The sequence below is a fragment of the Pleurodeles waltl genome, chromosome 5 (genome assembly GCF_031143425.1).
Source record: "Pleurodeles waltl isolate 20211129_DDA chromosome 5, aPleWal1.hap1.20221129, whole genome shotgun sequence".
NCBI lineage: Eukaryota > Metazoa > Chordata > Amphibia > Caudata > Salamandridae > Pleurodeles > Pleurodeles waltl.
The window spans coordinates 628,206,135-628,224,860 of NC_090444.1; the positions used below are offsets into that span (position 1 = coordinate 628,206,135).

At 41.8% G+C, this 18,726-nt stretch overlaps 1 protein-coding gene across 1 annotated transcript in view; it reads right to left on the reverse strand.

Annotated features, from left to right (window-relative positions):
* Positions 1–18,726, reverse strand: part of RPS6KA2 (ribosomal protein S6 kinase A2) — a 1,517,835-nt gene that overhangs the window by 628,597 nt on the left and 870,512 nt on the right. Inside the window, exon 10 of the mRNA XM_069234488.1 lies at positions 1,981–2,069. Within this exon, the coding sequence (XP_069090589.1) occupies positions 1,981–2,069 (89 nt within the window). The remainder of the gene's footprint in view (positions 1–1,980; positions 2,070–18,726) is intronic.

Below are 18,726 nucleotides of genomic sequence, written 5' to 3' on the forward strand. Positions count from 1 at the left end.
ATCGGACTCCCTATCTATATATATCTTATAAACTTCAATGTGCAAAAGGCATTTTAATACCATCGTTGCGACCTCTTCTGTACAAATAGTGACAAATGTGCCATATATTATCATCACATTGAGCTTATCACTTGCTATTCATTATTAATAATCCTGCGTCAAAAAAATTTTTTCCCAATGTTCACACACATCTCAAATGCACAATTTACTTTATATTCTATTTGTGCTAAGCACTCCAGCCTCAACCCTTGTTTACACACATTTTAGTTCAGGTTTCACTGATAGGAGTTAGTTATGTTGAATAAAAAATCATCTCAGGCTACTGTATTTTACTATTGAAATAGGGACCACAAGAGTCATGATTACGTTAGTGGCCACCATGTGCAAGATCACATCAAAGTATCAAGCAGGGCTGCCTACAGAAAGGCCTTGTCAATTTGGAGGGCATCTTTACGTGTAATACATGACATCCATAGCTGTGATGCTCATGGCACCAAGATAAATATATTAGTAATAAGTCTCCCAAACACCATATGATTTATCATTCAAATATCAGTTTTGAATATACTTTGAAAATGAAGCCATTTTTTTATAAACAGCTGCTTATGAGTGCTGGGTACTCTTTTATGCAAAACAATATCTCCAACTCCAAGGGCAAATCTCTACAGTGTAAATATCTTTTAATCACTTAGATTAATCACTTAGGTTTAACGAATCACTTCAACTGAGAAGCAGAAACAACAGAATTACCACTTTCTATCGGTTTGTTCAGAAACACAAAAGCACTGTAATTCGGCAGAATCCTTGCGGATATATAAATGGCCCATCTACTGTGAATGACGATTCTCCTGCATTTCATTGGAGTCTACGTGATGCCTCGTAAGTGGGGATTTGATTCATGATGAGGATGTCCTTCTGCTCCCCCACCTTCTGTGCCTTCCACCTTCCTCCCCACTGAATCTGTGATCTCTGCTCACCATGGAGCAGAGGGCAACACAGGAGATGTGCTGGAAGACTCTCTGGGAGCTGTCTCCGTGCAGCTTTCAAGCTTGTCTATTAGCATAGGTCTGCCAAGACACAGAGGGCCTGATGTATACTTTTTAGCGCCGCATTTGCGTCATTTTTTGACACAAAAACGGTGCACCCTTACAAAATTCTATTATATTTTGTAAGTTAGCGCTGCTTTTGCGTCAAAAAATTACGTAAATGCGGTGCTAAAAAAAGTATAAATCAGGCCCAGAACGTGTCAGATAGGGCAGAGGAACCAATGGCTTCTTTTTATAACATCACGGCAGTGGAATTCAACTTCTGTGTCCCACTGTTGGTACATTATAGCAGTGAATACAAGGATTTTGGTCTACTTAGTCATGTTAATAGCTTCCAATGGAAGCAACGATTAACATATAGAATTATAAATAGGTAATCGTAAATAATTGATGTTTTTAACTAAGTGTCGTGAGTGATTTCAGGTAGAAAACTAATAGTTTAGCCATCGATATTTTGATGCTATATGCCCAACTCCCACAAACCATCCGTCCCGTTTCCAAATTTAAGCAGGGGCAGTGGATTAATTCACGAGACATACATAACCATGGCCTGCCCTCCAAATGCCGCCCAGCGTCACATCGTCAACATTTGCATCCCTCCCAATTGAAAAATAATTCTCCTGTCACCCTGCGTCACCAACCACTTGAAAACCCCCCAAAATAATCTTTATCTCCAAACCTAAAATAACTCCACCACAGTCTGTGTGATACTGTGTGATCCTTTATAAAAAGTTTTTTATAATGGTCCTGTTAGTTGCACACCTTTAAAAGAGAATTGCCTATGGTGAAGATGCACCATTCGTCTACATCATTTTCATTTCAAAGTCAAACTACAGATAATGCAGCTATGATTTTAAGGGAAAAATAACTTCAGGACAAAGCATGTGAAACGCCATCGGAGGTGCAGTACAACAAAACTTCAATATATGTATACCTAGCCTGTTAGAGGGGTTCCGCTTGAATAAGGAGCGCAGTAAGCTCTGAGCTTCCCCGCTCAAAAACTGTGGCATGCCCAGCTTCGCTCTGAAATTAAACAAAAGAAACATATTTTAGACAGCACACTGCTAGATTAAAGAAATGTCTCAGTTCTACAAAGAAGATGAATGCAGCAAATAAATAATGCCTGACTCAGTGTTATCACTTGCCATGTGTCTCAGGTCATCAAATACAGTGATGGCGATCGAGCATAATGGTTAGACTCGTGGGGCATGCACTGAAGCAATCTGTAAGCAGCAAGGCTGTGCTGTAAAAAAGCATTTATTAAATGCACATATAATCTGTGGGGCCGTTTTTCAATAAATCATTATAGAAAACTGGTGCCTCAAGAACGAGGCTCATCCAACCACGAAAGGACAGAAAAGCATGTCACACTTGATGTCTAAGCATGTTCATTGTAACTATTCCTGTAATGCATTGCCCCCACTGCTTCAGGATCTGATTTAACACAATTGTGCATATGGCGGATAACCATGAAAAAAAGAGTCAATGTTTCTACATTTCACACACATTAACAAAGACAGAAAGCATGATGCCACCTAAATGTGGCCATAATATGCTTACAATAATTTGAATTAAAAGAAAAAAAAATCCCTTTTAATGATGCTTCAGTTTTACTAGTAATGTTTTAAACAAGTCTTTCTTTTGTGCCCTGTATTTTATTAATTAATTTGTGGACCAGACAACAGTAGATAAAGACCTAACTAATAGGGGCGGCTCCTCCATGGGGGCGAAGGAGAGTCGCCCCCCTGCCAGCGGTAACAGCTGCAAAACCTTTACAAGGAAACTATAACAAACAGTATTTGTTATCATTTCCTTGTAAAGGGGCTGGGCCACGGGGGTAACGTGCTCTGAGGGGGAGTGCTTGGGGAGTGCTCAGCACTCCCCAAGCACTCCCCCTCAGATTGTATGTGTGTTTGGCCGGCTGTCTCAGGCTGGCCAAACACACATGCGCTTGTAAGCTCTCTCCAGCCCAGCAACCTTGCTCTCTCCAGCCCAACAACCATGTTGCTGGGCTGGAGAGAGCCTGCACAGGCTCCCAGTCTGCCTGGGAGCACCCTGGCTGGCCGCTCCCAGCCAATCCTGATGCTGCTTTGAGTGGCACCAGGATTGGCCGCAGGGCAGGTTGGGAGCCTGTGCCTGCCTCCAGCCAGCAGAGGAGCGGTGCGCAGCACGGGAGCCAAGGTAAGTTTATATTGATTTTTTAAAAATGTTTTTATTACTATTGCTGTAGAGCAGAACAGAGTGGCATAGGGTGTAGTGACATAGAGCGCAATGGTGCAAAGTGGCATATAATACAGTGGCGGAGTGTGTTGTAGAGTAGAGTATAGTTTGTAGAGTGCATTGGTTTTGAGTAAAGTGGTGTAGTGTGAGTTGGCACAGAGTGCAGTGGTTTAGAGTAGAGTGACATAAGCAGAATGGTGCAGAGTAAAGTAGAGTGGAGCAGGATAGAGTAAATTGTTTCAGGGTAGAGTGGCTTAGAGGTGTGCAGCGGAGTATGTAGTGGTGCAGGCTAGAGTGCAGTGGCATAAAATATTTGCATAGAGTGCAGTGTTGCAGTTTAGAGTGGCATAGAGTGGAGTGGCTTAGACTGGAGTGGTATAGAGTTCAGTGGCGGAGAGTGCAGTGGTGCATAGTAGAGTGGGGTGGGGTAGAGTGCATTGGCACATAGTAGAGTAATGTAGAGAGGCATAGATTGTAGTGATGAAGAGTCCAGTAGAGTGGTGTAGATTGTAGCAGTATAGTGTAGAGTAGGGTAGAGTAGAGTGGCATAGGAAACAGTGTTACAGAGCAGAATAGAATGGTGTAGAGTGCAGTGATGTGGAGTACAATGATGTAGAGTGGTGTGGAGTGCAGTGACATAATATTGCAGAGTAGATTATAGTAGCATAGAGTGAAGTGATGCAGAGTAGACTGGTGTAGAGTGCATTAGTTTTGACTAAAGTTGTGTAGAGTATATTGGCATGGAGCACAGTTGCATAGAGTGCAGTGGTAAGTGAGAAAAGTGCAGTGACTTAGAGCAGAGTGGTGCAGAGTATGGTCCAGTGGCATAGAGTGCAGTGGCACAGAGTGCAGCACAGATTGCACTGGTGCGGCGCAGAGGAGATTGTTACAGAGTAGTCTGAAGTGCTGTAGAGTGGCGTGGTGCAGGGTAGAATGCAGTGTTCAGAGCATATTAGATTTGGAGTGGATTGCCAGTGCACTCGTGTAGAGTGGAGTGATACACAGTAGAGTGCACTGACATGAATATAGTGCATAAAGTGCAGTGTTGCAGAGTAGATTTCCATGGAGTAGAGTGGCGTAGAGTGCAGTGGTGCGGAGTAGAGTGGAGAGGCCTAGACTACAGTGATGTAGAGTGCAGTGGTGCATCGCAGAGTGTGGTAGAGCACATTGGCATAGAATAAAGTGATGCAGAGTAGTGAAGAGAGACATAGAGTAAAGTGGTGCAGAGTAGAATGCAGTGATGCAGTGTGGAGTGGTGTGCAGTGGCGTGGAGTAGGGTAACTTGGAGTATGCATGGTGTGGTAGCACACTGCTGTTATAAACAACACATCGTCAATTGAAATAGTGATTACATTTGTACAGACCTAGTTTTACTGATAAAAGTATACAACACACAAATGATGTGTGGAAATGGCATCACCTATTGTATTGATAGGTTTTATTTACTTAAAACATTTGTTTACACCACATTAAGGATTTACAAAAACATGTGCTTCATTTGTGTTTCTCTAATTCTGATATATTCTGAAATACCTGCACAGTTCATTTACAGACATTTAAATGTTATTGTGTGCTAGAAAAAAATATTCATACAGCCCTCTGTCTAGCTCATCCCTAGTAGCCAGCATGATTATTCCATAAATCCTCTCACTTTGAAGTCAGAGAAATAAAAGTAAACGCCAAGCTCCCTTGGAAGACAGAGCCTGTCATTTGACCTCTGTCTTTGAATGCAGAGCAAATGTCACAAGAGAAGAACAACATTTAAATTCCTGTTTATGGAAATTCCCCACTGGTGGAAGGATGCTGTAAATAGGGTATCAGCCACGGAAGGGACAATTCAAGCTGGACAGCCTAAAACAAATAAAGCCTGCAAATAAAAAGCAAGCAAATGATAGTTGTTATAAATGGGGTCTTTGGTTGGCAGTCAGGTTACCCCCTGTCTAAGCAAGGACCCTCACTCTATTCAGAGTAAGTCACACACAATCCAAATTATCCTGTGCCCACCCTCTGGTAGCTTGGCACTGAGCAGTCAGGCTTAACTTAGAAGGCAATGTGTAAAGTATTTGTGCAATAAATCATACATAACATCATATAGTACTACAAAAACACACCACACAGTGTTTGTAAAAATATAGAATCTTTATCTGAATAATTGCAGGTCAAAAACAATTAGAATGCAATAAGTATACATTGAAATTGTACTGGAGAAGTAATATAAAATGTCTTTACAATTGTTTTATTACTGCAAAAGCAATATATAGGCCCTCATTTCAACTTTGGCAGGTGGCATCCGCCGCCTGCCAAGTTGAAACCGCCGGCCTGCCGCCAATGCAGCTGCACTCCCACGGGGTCTATTTTGAGATCCCCGTTGGGCCTGCGGGTGGAAACCTGGTTTCCGCCCGCTGGCCCAGCGGGGATCTCGGCCGCAACACGGGAGCCGGCTCCAAATGGAGCCGGCGGTGTTGCGGCTGTGTGACGGGTGCAGTTGCACCCATCACGCTTTTCACTGTCTGCTATGCAGACAGTGAAAAGCTCCATGGGGCCGTGGCAGGAGGCCCCTGCACTGCCCATGCCAGTGGCATGGGCAGTGCAGGGCCCCCCAGGGGCCCTGCGACTTCCCTTTCCACCAGCCTTTTCATGGCACCATGAAAAGGCTGGCGGGAGGGGGACTCGTAATCCCCTGGGCAGCGCTGCAAGCAGCGCTGCCCTGGGGGATTACAACCCCCGGGACAAAAGTGGCGGGAACCGCCGGTCCTGGCGGTGCTACCGCGGCGCCTCCGCTGTGGTCGTAATGCCCAAGTTTGTACCGCCAGCCTGTTGGCAGTACAAACTCCAAAACCGCCCTGGTGGTCTTTGACCACCAGGGTTTTAATGAGGGCCAAAGTGTCTCAAGGTCTTCTAGAAACAACAAGTGTCTCCTGCAGGGCAAAGCACCTGGTTTGCGTTGAAAAATCCTCGCAAGGGGCCGCAGAGGAGGAGATGCGTTGAAAACAGGTAGGTGTGCGTCGGTTTCGCCCCTTCGCACACCGACTTGCTTCGATATTTTCCATGCGGTGAAGCCCTGCATCGATTTCCGGCAAGCGGACTCGTATCCTCTTCGGGTTGAGTGGTTTTCCGACGCCCCAGGGTCAATGCGTGGAAAATCCTGATCTTGTGCCTAAGTCACAAGCGCTGCGTCAATTCCAGTGGGCGATGCGTGGGAATTTCTCCCGCACAGCAGGCGCGACGTTGATTCCTCTCTGGAAGTCGGGCTGCGTCATTCCGGGTCAGATGTGCGTCGATCCAGTGGGCTGTGCGTCAAAGTTCCGGTCGCGTCGCAGGCGCTGCATCGATCTTCCTATTGCGGAGTCAGGCAGCATTGTTCCGGATTCAGCGTGCAGTGATTTTTTCACCGCGTTGCAGGCTGTGCAGCGTTTTTCGCAGGCTGTGCAGCGTTTTTTGGCGCACAAGGAATTTCTTGCAGAGATGAAGTCTTTTCTGGTCCTGAGACTTTAGGGAACAGGAGGCAAGCTCAATCCAAGCCCTTGGAGAGCACTTCTGCAGCAAGGCAAGAGAGCAGCAAGACAGCAGGGCAACAGCAAGGCAGCAGTCCTTCACAGAAAGCAGTCAGGTGAGTCCTTTGGGCAGCCAGGCAGTTCTTCTTGGCAGGATGCAGGTTCTGGTTCAGGTTTCTTCTCCTGGAATTGTCTGTCTTGGTAGAGCAGGGGCCCTGTTTTTATACCCAAAAGTGCCTTTGAAGTGGGGGAGACTACAAAAAGTGGCTCAGAAGTGAACAAGTTCCCCTTTCAGTTCTAATCCTGTCTGCCAGGGTCCCAGTAGGGGGTGCAGCAGTCCTTTGTGTGAGGGCAGGCTACTTTCCATTGTCATGTAAGTGTCAGGCCCTCCACCCTCCCAGCCCAGGAAGACCTATTCAAAATGCAGATGTATGCAAGTGAGGCTGAGTATCCTGTGTTTGGGGTGTGTCTGAGTGAATGCACAAGGAGCTGTCAACTAAACCCAGCCAGACATGGATTGTAAGGCACAGAAAGATTTAAGTGCAGAGAAATGCTCAGTTTCTAAAAGTGGCATTTCTAAAATAGTAATATTAAATCCAACTACACCAGCCAGCAGGATTTTGTATTACCATTCTGGCCATACTAAATATGACCTTCCTACCCCTTTCAGATCAGCAGCTACCACTCAAACACTGTATGAGGGCAGCCCCAATGTTAGCCTATGAAGGGAGCAGGCCTCACAGCAGTTTAAAAATGATTTTAGGAGTTTTACACTACCAGGACATGTAAACTACACAGGTACATGTCCTGCCTTTTGCCTACACAGCACCCTGCACTTTGAGTTACCTAGGGCATACCTCAGGGGTGTCTTATATGTAGAAAAAGGTGAGTTTTTTAGACTTGGCAAGTACTTTTAAATGCCAAGTCTAATTGGCAGTGAAACTGCTCACACAGGCCTTGCAATGACAGACTGGAGACAAAGTTAAGGGGCTACTTAATTGGGTGGCACAATCAGTGCTGCAGCCCACTAGTAGCATTTAATCTACAGGCCCTGGGCACTTATAGTGCACTTTACTAGGGACTTATAAGTAAATTAAATAGTCCAATTGGGTATGATCCCATGTTACCATGTTTAAAGGGAGAGAGCATATGCACTTTAGCACTGGTTAACAGTGGTAAAGTGCGCAGAGTCTAAAAACCAGCAAAAACAGTGTCTAAAAAGTGGAGGGAGGCAGGCAAAAAGTTAGGGGTGATCACCCTAAGGCTGTCAGGTCTAACACTAGTTATAAAACACAAAATCAGTTGTAAGCAATGGGCAAAATGCATTGCCAGGGAAACTTGCTGAATTTCTCCAAAATGTTGTTAGCAAACCAGGCAGCTATGTGGTCTGGTAGGTCTTGACCGACTTGACCGACTTAAAAATGAATCAAAATGATGTTGTTTTTAGACATCTGTGATTAGATAAACTGTTTTATAGACTCCATAGTGAACCATACTTCAGAGGTATGATAGGCGGAAGGTATCAATTCCAACTGAACAAAGCACACTAGAAAGGACATCATATATGTTCCAAGATGCTAATGGAATTATACAGAACATTTTCCACAGCAGTGAATTCCCAAAATCAATATCACAGTGCCTGGTTCCTGTGAGCTAAGACAACTTTGGATAACATGGAGCTCAGCTTTTTCAGACTATGGCCCTTACCTTTCTTGGTGGATTACCATCAGTACAAGGAATCACTGGACCGTGAGCTACACTGTAAATGAATGCACATCTCTTTCATTTTTATTCAGTGTAAAATGCATATTTTGTTACTGTTGGACTTGACCCTTTCTGTAGGATTATCCCCAAATGCTTTGCTTTCACCCTCCTGTTATCTGATTCTGTTTTTGTTGGCTTTTAGGACTCTTCCCACTTTACTAGTACTCGCCAGTACTAAAGAGCTTGTGTTTTCTCCTCTGAAAATAGTAGAATTTGCTTATACCCAATTGGCATACTTAAGTTCCTTAATAATTCCCTAGTAAGGTGGCTCTACCTATGCCCAGATCCTGTAACTTAAATGCTTCTAGTGGGTCTGCAGCAGCACTGGTTGTGCCATCCTCTTAAATGATACTTTAAACATATCTAAGTCCTATCATTGCACCCTCTGTGCGCAGTTTTAAACTGCCCATTTGACCAGGCAAAATAAAACTTTTGCCAGCCCCATACCACCCTTCTTAATACATGCAAGTTGTTCCTAGGGTAAGCCTTAAACAGTCCGCATGGGAGGTTGCAGTGTATTTCGAGATTTGGACATGTTCTTTTAATTTTTACATGCCCTGGTAGTGAAAAACGCTTAAAGTTGGTATTCTCTACTGTAAGGCGTATCTCTAGCATAGGATAACATGGAGTGACCTTATTACTTTTAATAAGCTGTTACTCTCAATTGGGACCAGGTAGACAGTTTAAGTTTGACGTCTAAAGAATTGCGATTTAAAGCCCTTTTTAGTGGTAAAGTCAGATTTTTAATCACAGTTCTGAAAATGGCAGTTTAAAAAAGTTGCCATTTTCTTGTCCTAATCATTTGGTGCCTGCAGCCTGATCCTGGGTCACATGACTAAGGGCCAGATGTACCAAAACTCTAAACTGCGACTTGCAATTTGCGAGTCCCTGCGACTCGCAAATTGCAAGTCGCAATTTGGAATGCAGAAAGGTGTCTCAGACACCTTTTGCAACTCGCAGTGGGGTTGCAAAGACCCACCTCATTAATATTAATGAGGTGGGTCGCAGTTTGCGACCCCATTGCGAGTAGGGGCACTCACAGGGATGGTGGCCTGCTGGAGACAGCAGACCACCATGTCCGTGACTGCTTTTTAATAAAGCAGTTTTTTTTTTCTAAGTGCAGCCCGTTTTCCTTAAAGAAAAACGAGCTGCACCTTGAAAAAAAAAAAAAAAACTTTCGTTTCTAATTTTTTCAGAGCAGGTAGTGGTCCCTTGGACCACTGCCTGCTCTGAAAAAATATTTTTTTATCCAGTCACAAAGGGGAAGGGGTCCCCATCCACTTCAAGTGGATGGTAACTGCGATTCCATTTGCGACCGCAAATGGAATTGAATTGCATTGCGAGTCGCAAATAGGAAGGGAACACCCCTTCCTATTTGCGAGTCGGAAATGCATTTTGCGAGTCAGATCCGACTCGCAAAATGCATTTCTGCATAGCAAAGAGGCATTTGCTCCTCGCAAACGGCGATTTTCGCTATTTGTGAGGCGCAATCTCTTTGCTACATCTGGCCCTAAGTGTAGCAGGCAGTTGGTCTTCATGCATTGCTCCCAGACAGAGGGACAAAGGGAAGCTAGGTGTTTCCAGGATGGGCCGATCTGAGTTAATGAGGAGGAGGAGCTTTCACCTGCCACTCTTGCACATCAGAAAGGCTCTGCCCGAGCACTCTCACATAGGGCTTGCCTCTAGACTATCCTTATTCCGATTGGTCAGCAGGATGTACCACCCATCCTAAAAGTGCAGGGGCTGAGATCTCCCATATTCACCTATCTGCGGCCACCCTATTGAGCAGTGGTTGCCAGTCACACCTTATCAAGAATAATGTCCTAGTTGGGTTCAACCTAGCTTATGGCGGTTGCTTTGTTTGATCTTTGGCCAAAGCACTCATTAGATAGATTAGATAGGTGGTGCGAAAAGCTTTGTGTGGTGCATGGGCACTTCTATTGGTTTCGAAATATGGAAATTAAATGTTGGCAGTCTGCGCCCTCACTAACTAAATCATGAGTTTTAAACTGGAGACTCCTGCTGAGAAACTATGAGGCTGATGTGATAGAAATGAAGTATCTGCCTAGACCCTTCTTATGAGTTGACTAATAAATTCTAATAAGTGCAGTAACTTTGTTTACTGTACAGACTTAAATTACAAGTATTGTGGTAAAAATTGCACCCCCAGATATTTTTCAGGAGGTCAAACTTGTTGATATTTATTGCAAGGAATAATTCTAGGTAATTACCAGGACATGCTGGTTTTGGTGCGATAAACACCAAAATGTGTGTTATTCCCTATTAGCAGATTAAAGCACTTACTTGGGTGGTATTTATTGCACCTAATAACTTCAGACCTGCAAAGGTGGATTTTACTCTGTGCAATAAATATCGCCCTAGTTACTGGTCACCTCCCAGTGAGGGCCTTACACTGGAATGAGAGCAGGAAAGCTCCATAGCAGGTTTTCGCTTTGCATTTTTACTCAGGGGAGAAACACTGAGGGTCCGATAGTCAGTAGTCTCTTTTCATTCACTAATGATGGAGTTTAGAGTATAAGGTGCAGCTGCTCGAGGTATGTTTTTTTGGTCTCAAGGGCCGCGACAGGAACAAAGAAAAATAGTCTGCACACTGGTCCTTTCTAGCTGGCCCATCTAGCAGCACCAGATGTCCCTAAAGCCAGTCCAACTTTGTTGACCATGGTGAACACTAGATACTAGGGCCTTCGTTACAAATATCCTAGTAATTGGTGTGATATTTGTCACACCTGATAAATTCAACTCTGCTGAGTCGGAATTTCATTGGGTGTGTTAAATCCAACCTAAAATACGTGTTTCTGTAGAAAAACATGAAAAATGTGTTGCTTACTGCACCAAAATATGTGTGTAATGGTAAATACCAGTACTTTTTCTCCCAATAAATATTGGTAGCTTTGACCTGCCGATATTGATCACAAAAAACATAACTGTGTTATGTTATACTCCACTTAACTGGGCTGCTCGTAATGAGGGCCTAAGAAGTGTTGTTCTGCTTTATAGCAATTTAAAGAATCACTAGCAATCAGTGAATAGTTGCTATTCACACCAGACCTGAACATTAGTCATCTGTTCTTAGTAAGTTTAGACTGTTTTCTAATACATTTTTGATTAAGCAAAGTGAGAACATATCTGATAATTGTAACTGTTCTATGGCTATTATGGCTTTTGTGTCAAGAGTATTTGTAGGCAAGAAATGTTCAACTTTTACCAATCCTGAATGGCTGTGAGGTATGCAGTATTCCTGAAGCACCTGACCTGTTTGTTATTTTAAGTGGAAAATTGCTTTTGACTTTGGTCACGTTTTAGAAAAGGTTCCAAGAAATTACAAATGTGGAAATGTAGATGTTTTAAAACAAAATGGTGTGTATATATATATATATATATATATATATATATATATATATATATATATATATATATATATATATGTATAGAGAGACAGAGAGATAGATATAGATGGAGATAGATATATATATATATATATATATATATATATATATATATAGATCGCATGTAGCAATTTCATAATCCAGAAAAGGATAACCGGACACCATGACCATGCAAAATTACATTTATTGACGCGTTTCGGCCGTAGCCTTGCTCACAATACTCCTCCAATTCATTCAAAGCACATATAAATCTAATCTATACAAAATAAAGAAAGGACTAATTTACAAAAAACAAGCTCCTAAAGAGGGAAAGCGTGGCGGCCATTTTGAACTGTATCTTTTTGCTTCTTATAACGTAATAAAATGTTAATGGCAACACAACATATTCAACACTTTTGCCTATAATAAGGAACTGTATTTATCTTTATATTATCTTCAGTTTGCCAACCTATAGTAATAGTTCATAATAATGCAGGTTAAATATATTTGCCCTCTATAATTTTTTAAGATGTTATAATTCTTTTTATTAACAAAAAAATATAAATCCACTTATCCCCTCTGGCTATTTTTCAATTAATTTACATAAAATGTACATAAAAATACTATCTTCACATTAAGTCCCTAATCACCCACTCTTAACTCCAATATAAATCTAAATTCACTTCTAAAAAGCCCATTAACAGTGTTATAAAACCTAAATGTTTTTTTAATATTTTAAATATTGCAAATATTTTGAATATTTTATTTATTTTGTTTTAAATATCTTAAATATTTTAAATATGCCTCATATATAAATAAGACTAATAGAAAAAATAAGACCAATTGAAAAAAATCTAAGACCAATTGAAAAAAATCTAAAATGTAAAGAACCCAATTGCAATGGCTTGCTCTTGTCCATCTTAACTACTTATTATTCGGTTATTTAGATAGACATCCCATTTGAATAGCTAATATCAGTAGGGTATCCTAACTATATATAAGTAATACCTCAATCTAAATAATTATAAATATTTATATTTATTGCATAGAAAGAAAACAGCAGGAAATAGTCTTCTTAGTGCACATCCGGGTAGTCTTATACGCAGTATCCCGTATGGGGAACATCTGCGAGCAAAACGGATATTCAGTACTACCCTTGATTTTGAATCTGAGCAGAGAAATATGTGCATAAGGTTTAAAGAACGGGGATATAGTGAACATTTGATTGCGCAGGCAATGGATAAGGTTAGTAAAATTACAAGAGAAAGTTTGCTTTTTGACACTCATAAGATCAAAGCTAAATGAGGAAGAAAGTATTAGATTCATTACAACTTTTTCTAAACAATCAAAGAGTGTCAGATCTATATTAAATAGAAGTTGGCATATTCTGCACACAGATTCTGTATTGACACAATATGTACATGAGACACCTCAGATTACTTTTAGAAAGAGTAGATCCCTGCGAGACAACTTAAGCCACAACATGGTTACTTCGAATACTTGTGATAATGGCAATGAAAATATAGGCTTTGTATGCTGTTTGAATTGTAAGGCATGCAGTAAGAGCGAAAATTCTAATATCCTTAGGCTAGGAGACAGACAGTTTAAAATCAGATGTCTCTATAATTGTAATACTGATTACTGCATCTATTGCCTTATTTTCCCTTGTGACGAGGTATATATTGGCAGCACTATTCATTGAGCGAAAAAGAGGATTCTCGAACATATGAGAGCCATTAAACACAATGATCAAAAGTACCCGGTGGCGAGGCACTTTCAGACCATGCACAATGGAGATGTCAATAAGTTAAAATTTCTAGTTATTGATCAGGTGAAGAAGGATCCACGCGGAGGGGATAGGGTTGTAAAACTGAGAATTCTTGAGTCAAAATACATTATTGATTTCGAGACCCTTGCTCCACAAGGACTAAACCTTAGTGAGGGGTTAGCTATACATTTGAGAAAAAATTAAACTTATATCCGGAGTCTTTCGATTTGCGGATCTTTTTTGATTAATGAATTTCTTCTGATTAATGAATTTTTTGATACTACCAAATGTATATTAGTTAAGAATTGTAAATATTTTTATATTTCTATTTTTGTATTCCTTTGCTTGTATATTTTGGGGTTATTAGTATGTGCGGTGTGGGAACCTGTGTAGTATTGGTATTTATAAGAAGTTTCCAATTTGCAGACTTAGCTTTTTGTCCATTTATCTATTTATTTTGAGATTTCTGAATATATTTAAATATTTATAATTATTTAGATTGAGGTATTACTTATATATAGTTAGGATACCCTACTGATATTAGCTATTCAAATGGGATGTCTATCTAAATAACGGAATAATAAGTAGTCAAGATGGACAAGAGCAAGCCATTGCAGTTGGGTTCTTTACATTTTAGATGTTTTTTAATTGGTCTTAGATTTTTTTCAATTGGTCTTATTTTTTTCAATTAGTCTTATTTATATATGAGGCATATTTAAAATATTTAAGATATTTAAAACAAAATAAATAAAATATTCAAAATATTTGCAATATTTAAAATATTTAAAAAACATTTAGGTTTTATAACACTGTTAATGGGCTTTTTAGAAGTGAATTTAGATTTATATTGGAGTTAGGAGTGGGTGATTAGGGACTTAGGGCCTGATTCTAACCTTGGCGGACGGCGGAGGCCGTCCGCCAAGGTTCCGCCGCCAAATGACCGCACCGCGGTCACAAGACCGCGGCGGCCATTCTAACATTTCCTCTGGGCCGGCGGGCGCTCTCCAAAAGAGCGCCCGCCGGCCCAGAGGAAATGCCCCTGCAACGAGGACGCCGGCTCAGAATTGAGCCGGCGTAGTTGCAGGGGTGCGACGGGTGCAGTTGCACTCGTCGCGTATTTCAGTGTCTGCATGGCAGACACTGAAATACTTTGCGGGGCCCTCTTACGGGGGGCCCTGCAGTGCCCATGCCATGCCATGCCATGGGCATGGGCACTGCAGGGGCCCCCAGGGGCCCCGCGGCACCCCCTACCGCCATCCTGTTCCTGGCGGGAGACCCGCCAGGAACAGGATGGCGGTAGGGGGTGTCAGAATCCCCATGGCTGCGGAGCGCGCTCCGCAGCCATGGAGGATTCCCCCGAGCAGCGGAAAGTCGGCGGGAGACCGCTGACTTTCCGCTTCTGACCGCGGCTGAACCGCCGCGGTCAGAATGCTCGTGGTAGCACCGCCAGCCTGTTGGCGGTGCTCCCGTGGTCGGTGGCCCTGGCGGCCACCGGCCGCCAGGGTCAGAATGACCCCCTTAATGTGAAGATAGTATTTTTATGTAAATTTTATGTAAATTAATTGAAAAATAGCCAGAGGGGATAAGTGGATTTATATTTTTTGTTAATAAAAAGAATTATAACATCTTTAAAAATTATAGAGGGCAAATATATTTAACCTGCATTATTATGAACTATTACTATAGGTTGACAAACTGAAGGTAATATAAAGATAAATACAGTTCCTTATTATAGGCAAAAGTGTTGAATATGTTGTGTTGCCATTAACATTTTATTACGTTATAAGAAGCAAAAAGATACAGTTCAAAATGGCCGCCACGCTTTCCCTCTTTAGGAGCTTGTTTTTTGTAAATTAGTCCTTTCTTTATGTTGTATAGATTAGATTTATATGTGCTTTGATTGAATTGGAGGAGTATTGTGAGCAAGGCTACGGCCGAAACGCGTCAATAAATGTAATTTTGCATGGTCATGGTGTCCGGTTATCCTTTTCTGGATTATGAAATTGCTACATGCAAGATTTTGGGCTCCTGGAACCCGTGCCGGACCGCTTAAGAATTCCCTCGTCACTGACCAGGACTGTGTTTGGATATATATATATATATATATATATATATATATATATATATATATGAATATACTGTTTTTATGTTTATAAGGACAGTATTTGTCTAACAAACTAGCATTAAACTGAACTGAAATCGAACTCTATGGTCAGACAGTTTTATGTGTGTATTGGGCTGCATGTCTTTTTTAATGCCCTTCACTGTTTGTGGCCTACTATCTTCTTACAAAAGTATTGCTTCCTAAATATTGTTTACAAAAATGGCACACCTTTGGAGTTAATAACTGAAAATCTACCACTATATTTTTGTTTTCGGCATTCCAACATACAGCCCCATATTTAACAATGATTGTGATAAATATATATTTTATGCTATGTATTCAGAAAGAGAATGCCACTTCTTTTATAATATGAAACACAGACACCAGACTAGAAATAAGTCTGATATATTTTTTAACGACATGAAATGTAACCTGGACTAATTTGTATGTTATTTTTAAAGACTCTGGGCCAGATTATGTGTTTGGTGGACGGGAACACCCATTAGCCAAACTCCAGACGGGGTGGTCGCCTCCCTTCTGACGACCAGACCACCGGCCCTGTTAGGACTTTCCCACTGAACTGACCAGTGGAAACCAAGGTCAGCCCAGTGGGAATGTGGCAGCAGCATTGTCGACGGCTTGTAATAGAGCCAGCGACAATGCTGCTGCACGCAGGGGGCACCAGCACCCTTGAAAAACATGCACTGTCTACACAGCAGACAGTGCGCGTTTCGAAGGTGCTGGGCAGGGGGACCACTGTGGCTCCCTGCGCTTGATTCCCGTCAGCCTTTTCATGGCGGAGAACCTGCCATGAAAAGGCTGGCGGAGAACAAGGTTGTAATCAGCAGGGTAGCGCTGAGTTCAGCGTCGCCCTGTCTGATTTCAACATGCACCGCCGTTAGCCTGTCAGGATCTAGGATTCTGGTGGCGGTAGGTTGGTGGGTCTGCCCGCCAACCTCGTAATATGGCAGTCGGACGCCAATATCGTAATCTGGTCCTCTGTTTGAAAGGCTCGTAATATGGTGGTCGGATGCCAATGACGTAATCTAGCCCTCTGTTTGAAAGGGTACCTAACTAAATAAATCACTTTTAAAGTAAGATACTGCACTAGCCATTGATGGTCTTGTCACCTCCTCTATCATGGGACACAACAATAGAGAGATAAGGCCCAGTTAAACCTAGGCACCACTGATGATTGAACAAAGATGTAAAGAATCCCAATTCTGCTATCCACCTCCTTTCATCGGAATGCCGACAGCTAAACTACTTGGATATTTTAGCAGTCAAATTGGTCTTTTTTCATATTATCTTGCAACAAACCGTAGAACAAACAAATCGCTGACATTCAAAATTCAGCGAGACGGGGCCCGCGGACTCACATGAAAGGCTTTTTCTGCGACCTAAATAAAAGATACAAAATTAAATTAAAGGGATGGCCAGCTTGATGCACTAACAGGCACTGCAGCTCGATTTCACACGCTCTATGGGGCTGGCTGCGAAGGCAGGTGAACCCCATTAACACATTTTCCGCAAGTGCTGCTGCTTACCGCGTGCAGCCAAAATCTCACCTTCAGGATTTCATTCAGCTCTATTCATCGCATAAACAATCGTAACCTAATGCCCATGTTGACACTTTTATCTTTCATTTGTTTAATAAAATCTGTAGACTTTATTATTCCTTTAAATTTTTATACATTGTCTATATGGGATTACTAATTCCTAAATTACAAAAAACGAGAAATTTCCTAATCTTTGTCTCGAAAAATCGTCAACGATTATTAATTTTACCCTTCATTATCTAGTTTTAATGCGCCAAGAGGATGAATAGTCGTGGTTGTCAGAAAGACAGCCTCATAACCATGGACGAACGAGCCGATTCGTTGTCTTGTGGTGGAGTGGGAGAATGTGCAATAGATGCCACCCAGCACACATTACTACACGGCAAACCTAAATACGTTTCTGCACACATTCTGGAAACCTCACGTGGTAATAGACCCAGTAATTCTGGGTGGTATTTGTTTCCTTATTCCAGTCTCTATAACGCATCACAGATTGTAACTGGGGTAGAGATACCGACTGGAATCAGTACATTAAGAAAAGGTATGCCACCCCCAGTTACCCAACAACTCGGGAAAGGTCCCTCTGTATTTTCCTACTAAGCGAAGTATTATCGTAGCACCTTAACCTAGAATGATTGCCCAGTATCATCCTATGTAACGCTATGTCCACAGGATGTAACGAAACATTAAGGCACAATAGATGCCATCGTGCCACGAAGTCTCCAGATACTACCAGTTCCGGAGAGACATGGAATATCGAAGGAATGTAAGTGGAAACGGGCAGTCAGCAGAGAATCTACAGCATGAACCCAGTTTAATGAGATCAACAGTTGCAGAAGTTAAGAAAAATTGACTCTATACTCACCATGTTCTCTATTGTTAAAAATACATAAATGTGTAACATCAGAAAGGCCACTGCACGAAGATGTGTAGATGGCCATTCTTCTAAATAAATGTCTCTGCTGTGGCATCTAATTGTTCATGATACTGTTTAGCACTAGAAAATAAGACGATGTGGCTGCTTCGCAAATCACCTGTAAAAGAACACATCTCAGAAAAGAAGTAGCAGCATCTCTACCCCTGCGGAAATGTGCAGTGATACCTTCAGCTGCCTCATATCATGATCAAAGGAGATACTTTTTGTTCAGTCTTTACTGTGCCTTTGGTAGGTCGTACACAAGGAACTAATATCGATTTGTCATTTTAGCACTCTTTAATTATTGGGATATTGTCTCTTAAAATCGTTCTGAGTCTAGACTTGTCAATAACTATTTCACCTTGGATGAATATCCATCAGAGACTCGCACAGAATACACGGTTTCATTTTTCAAGTCACCTCCTTCTTCACAAACCTAGTTTAAAGTAAAAGAGCTTGCAAAGTATAC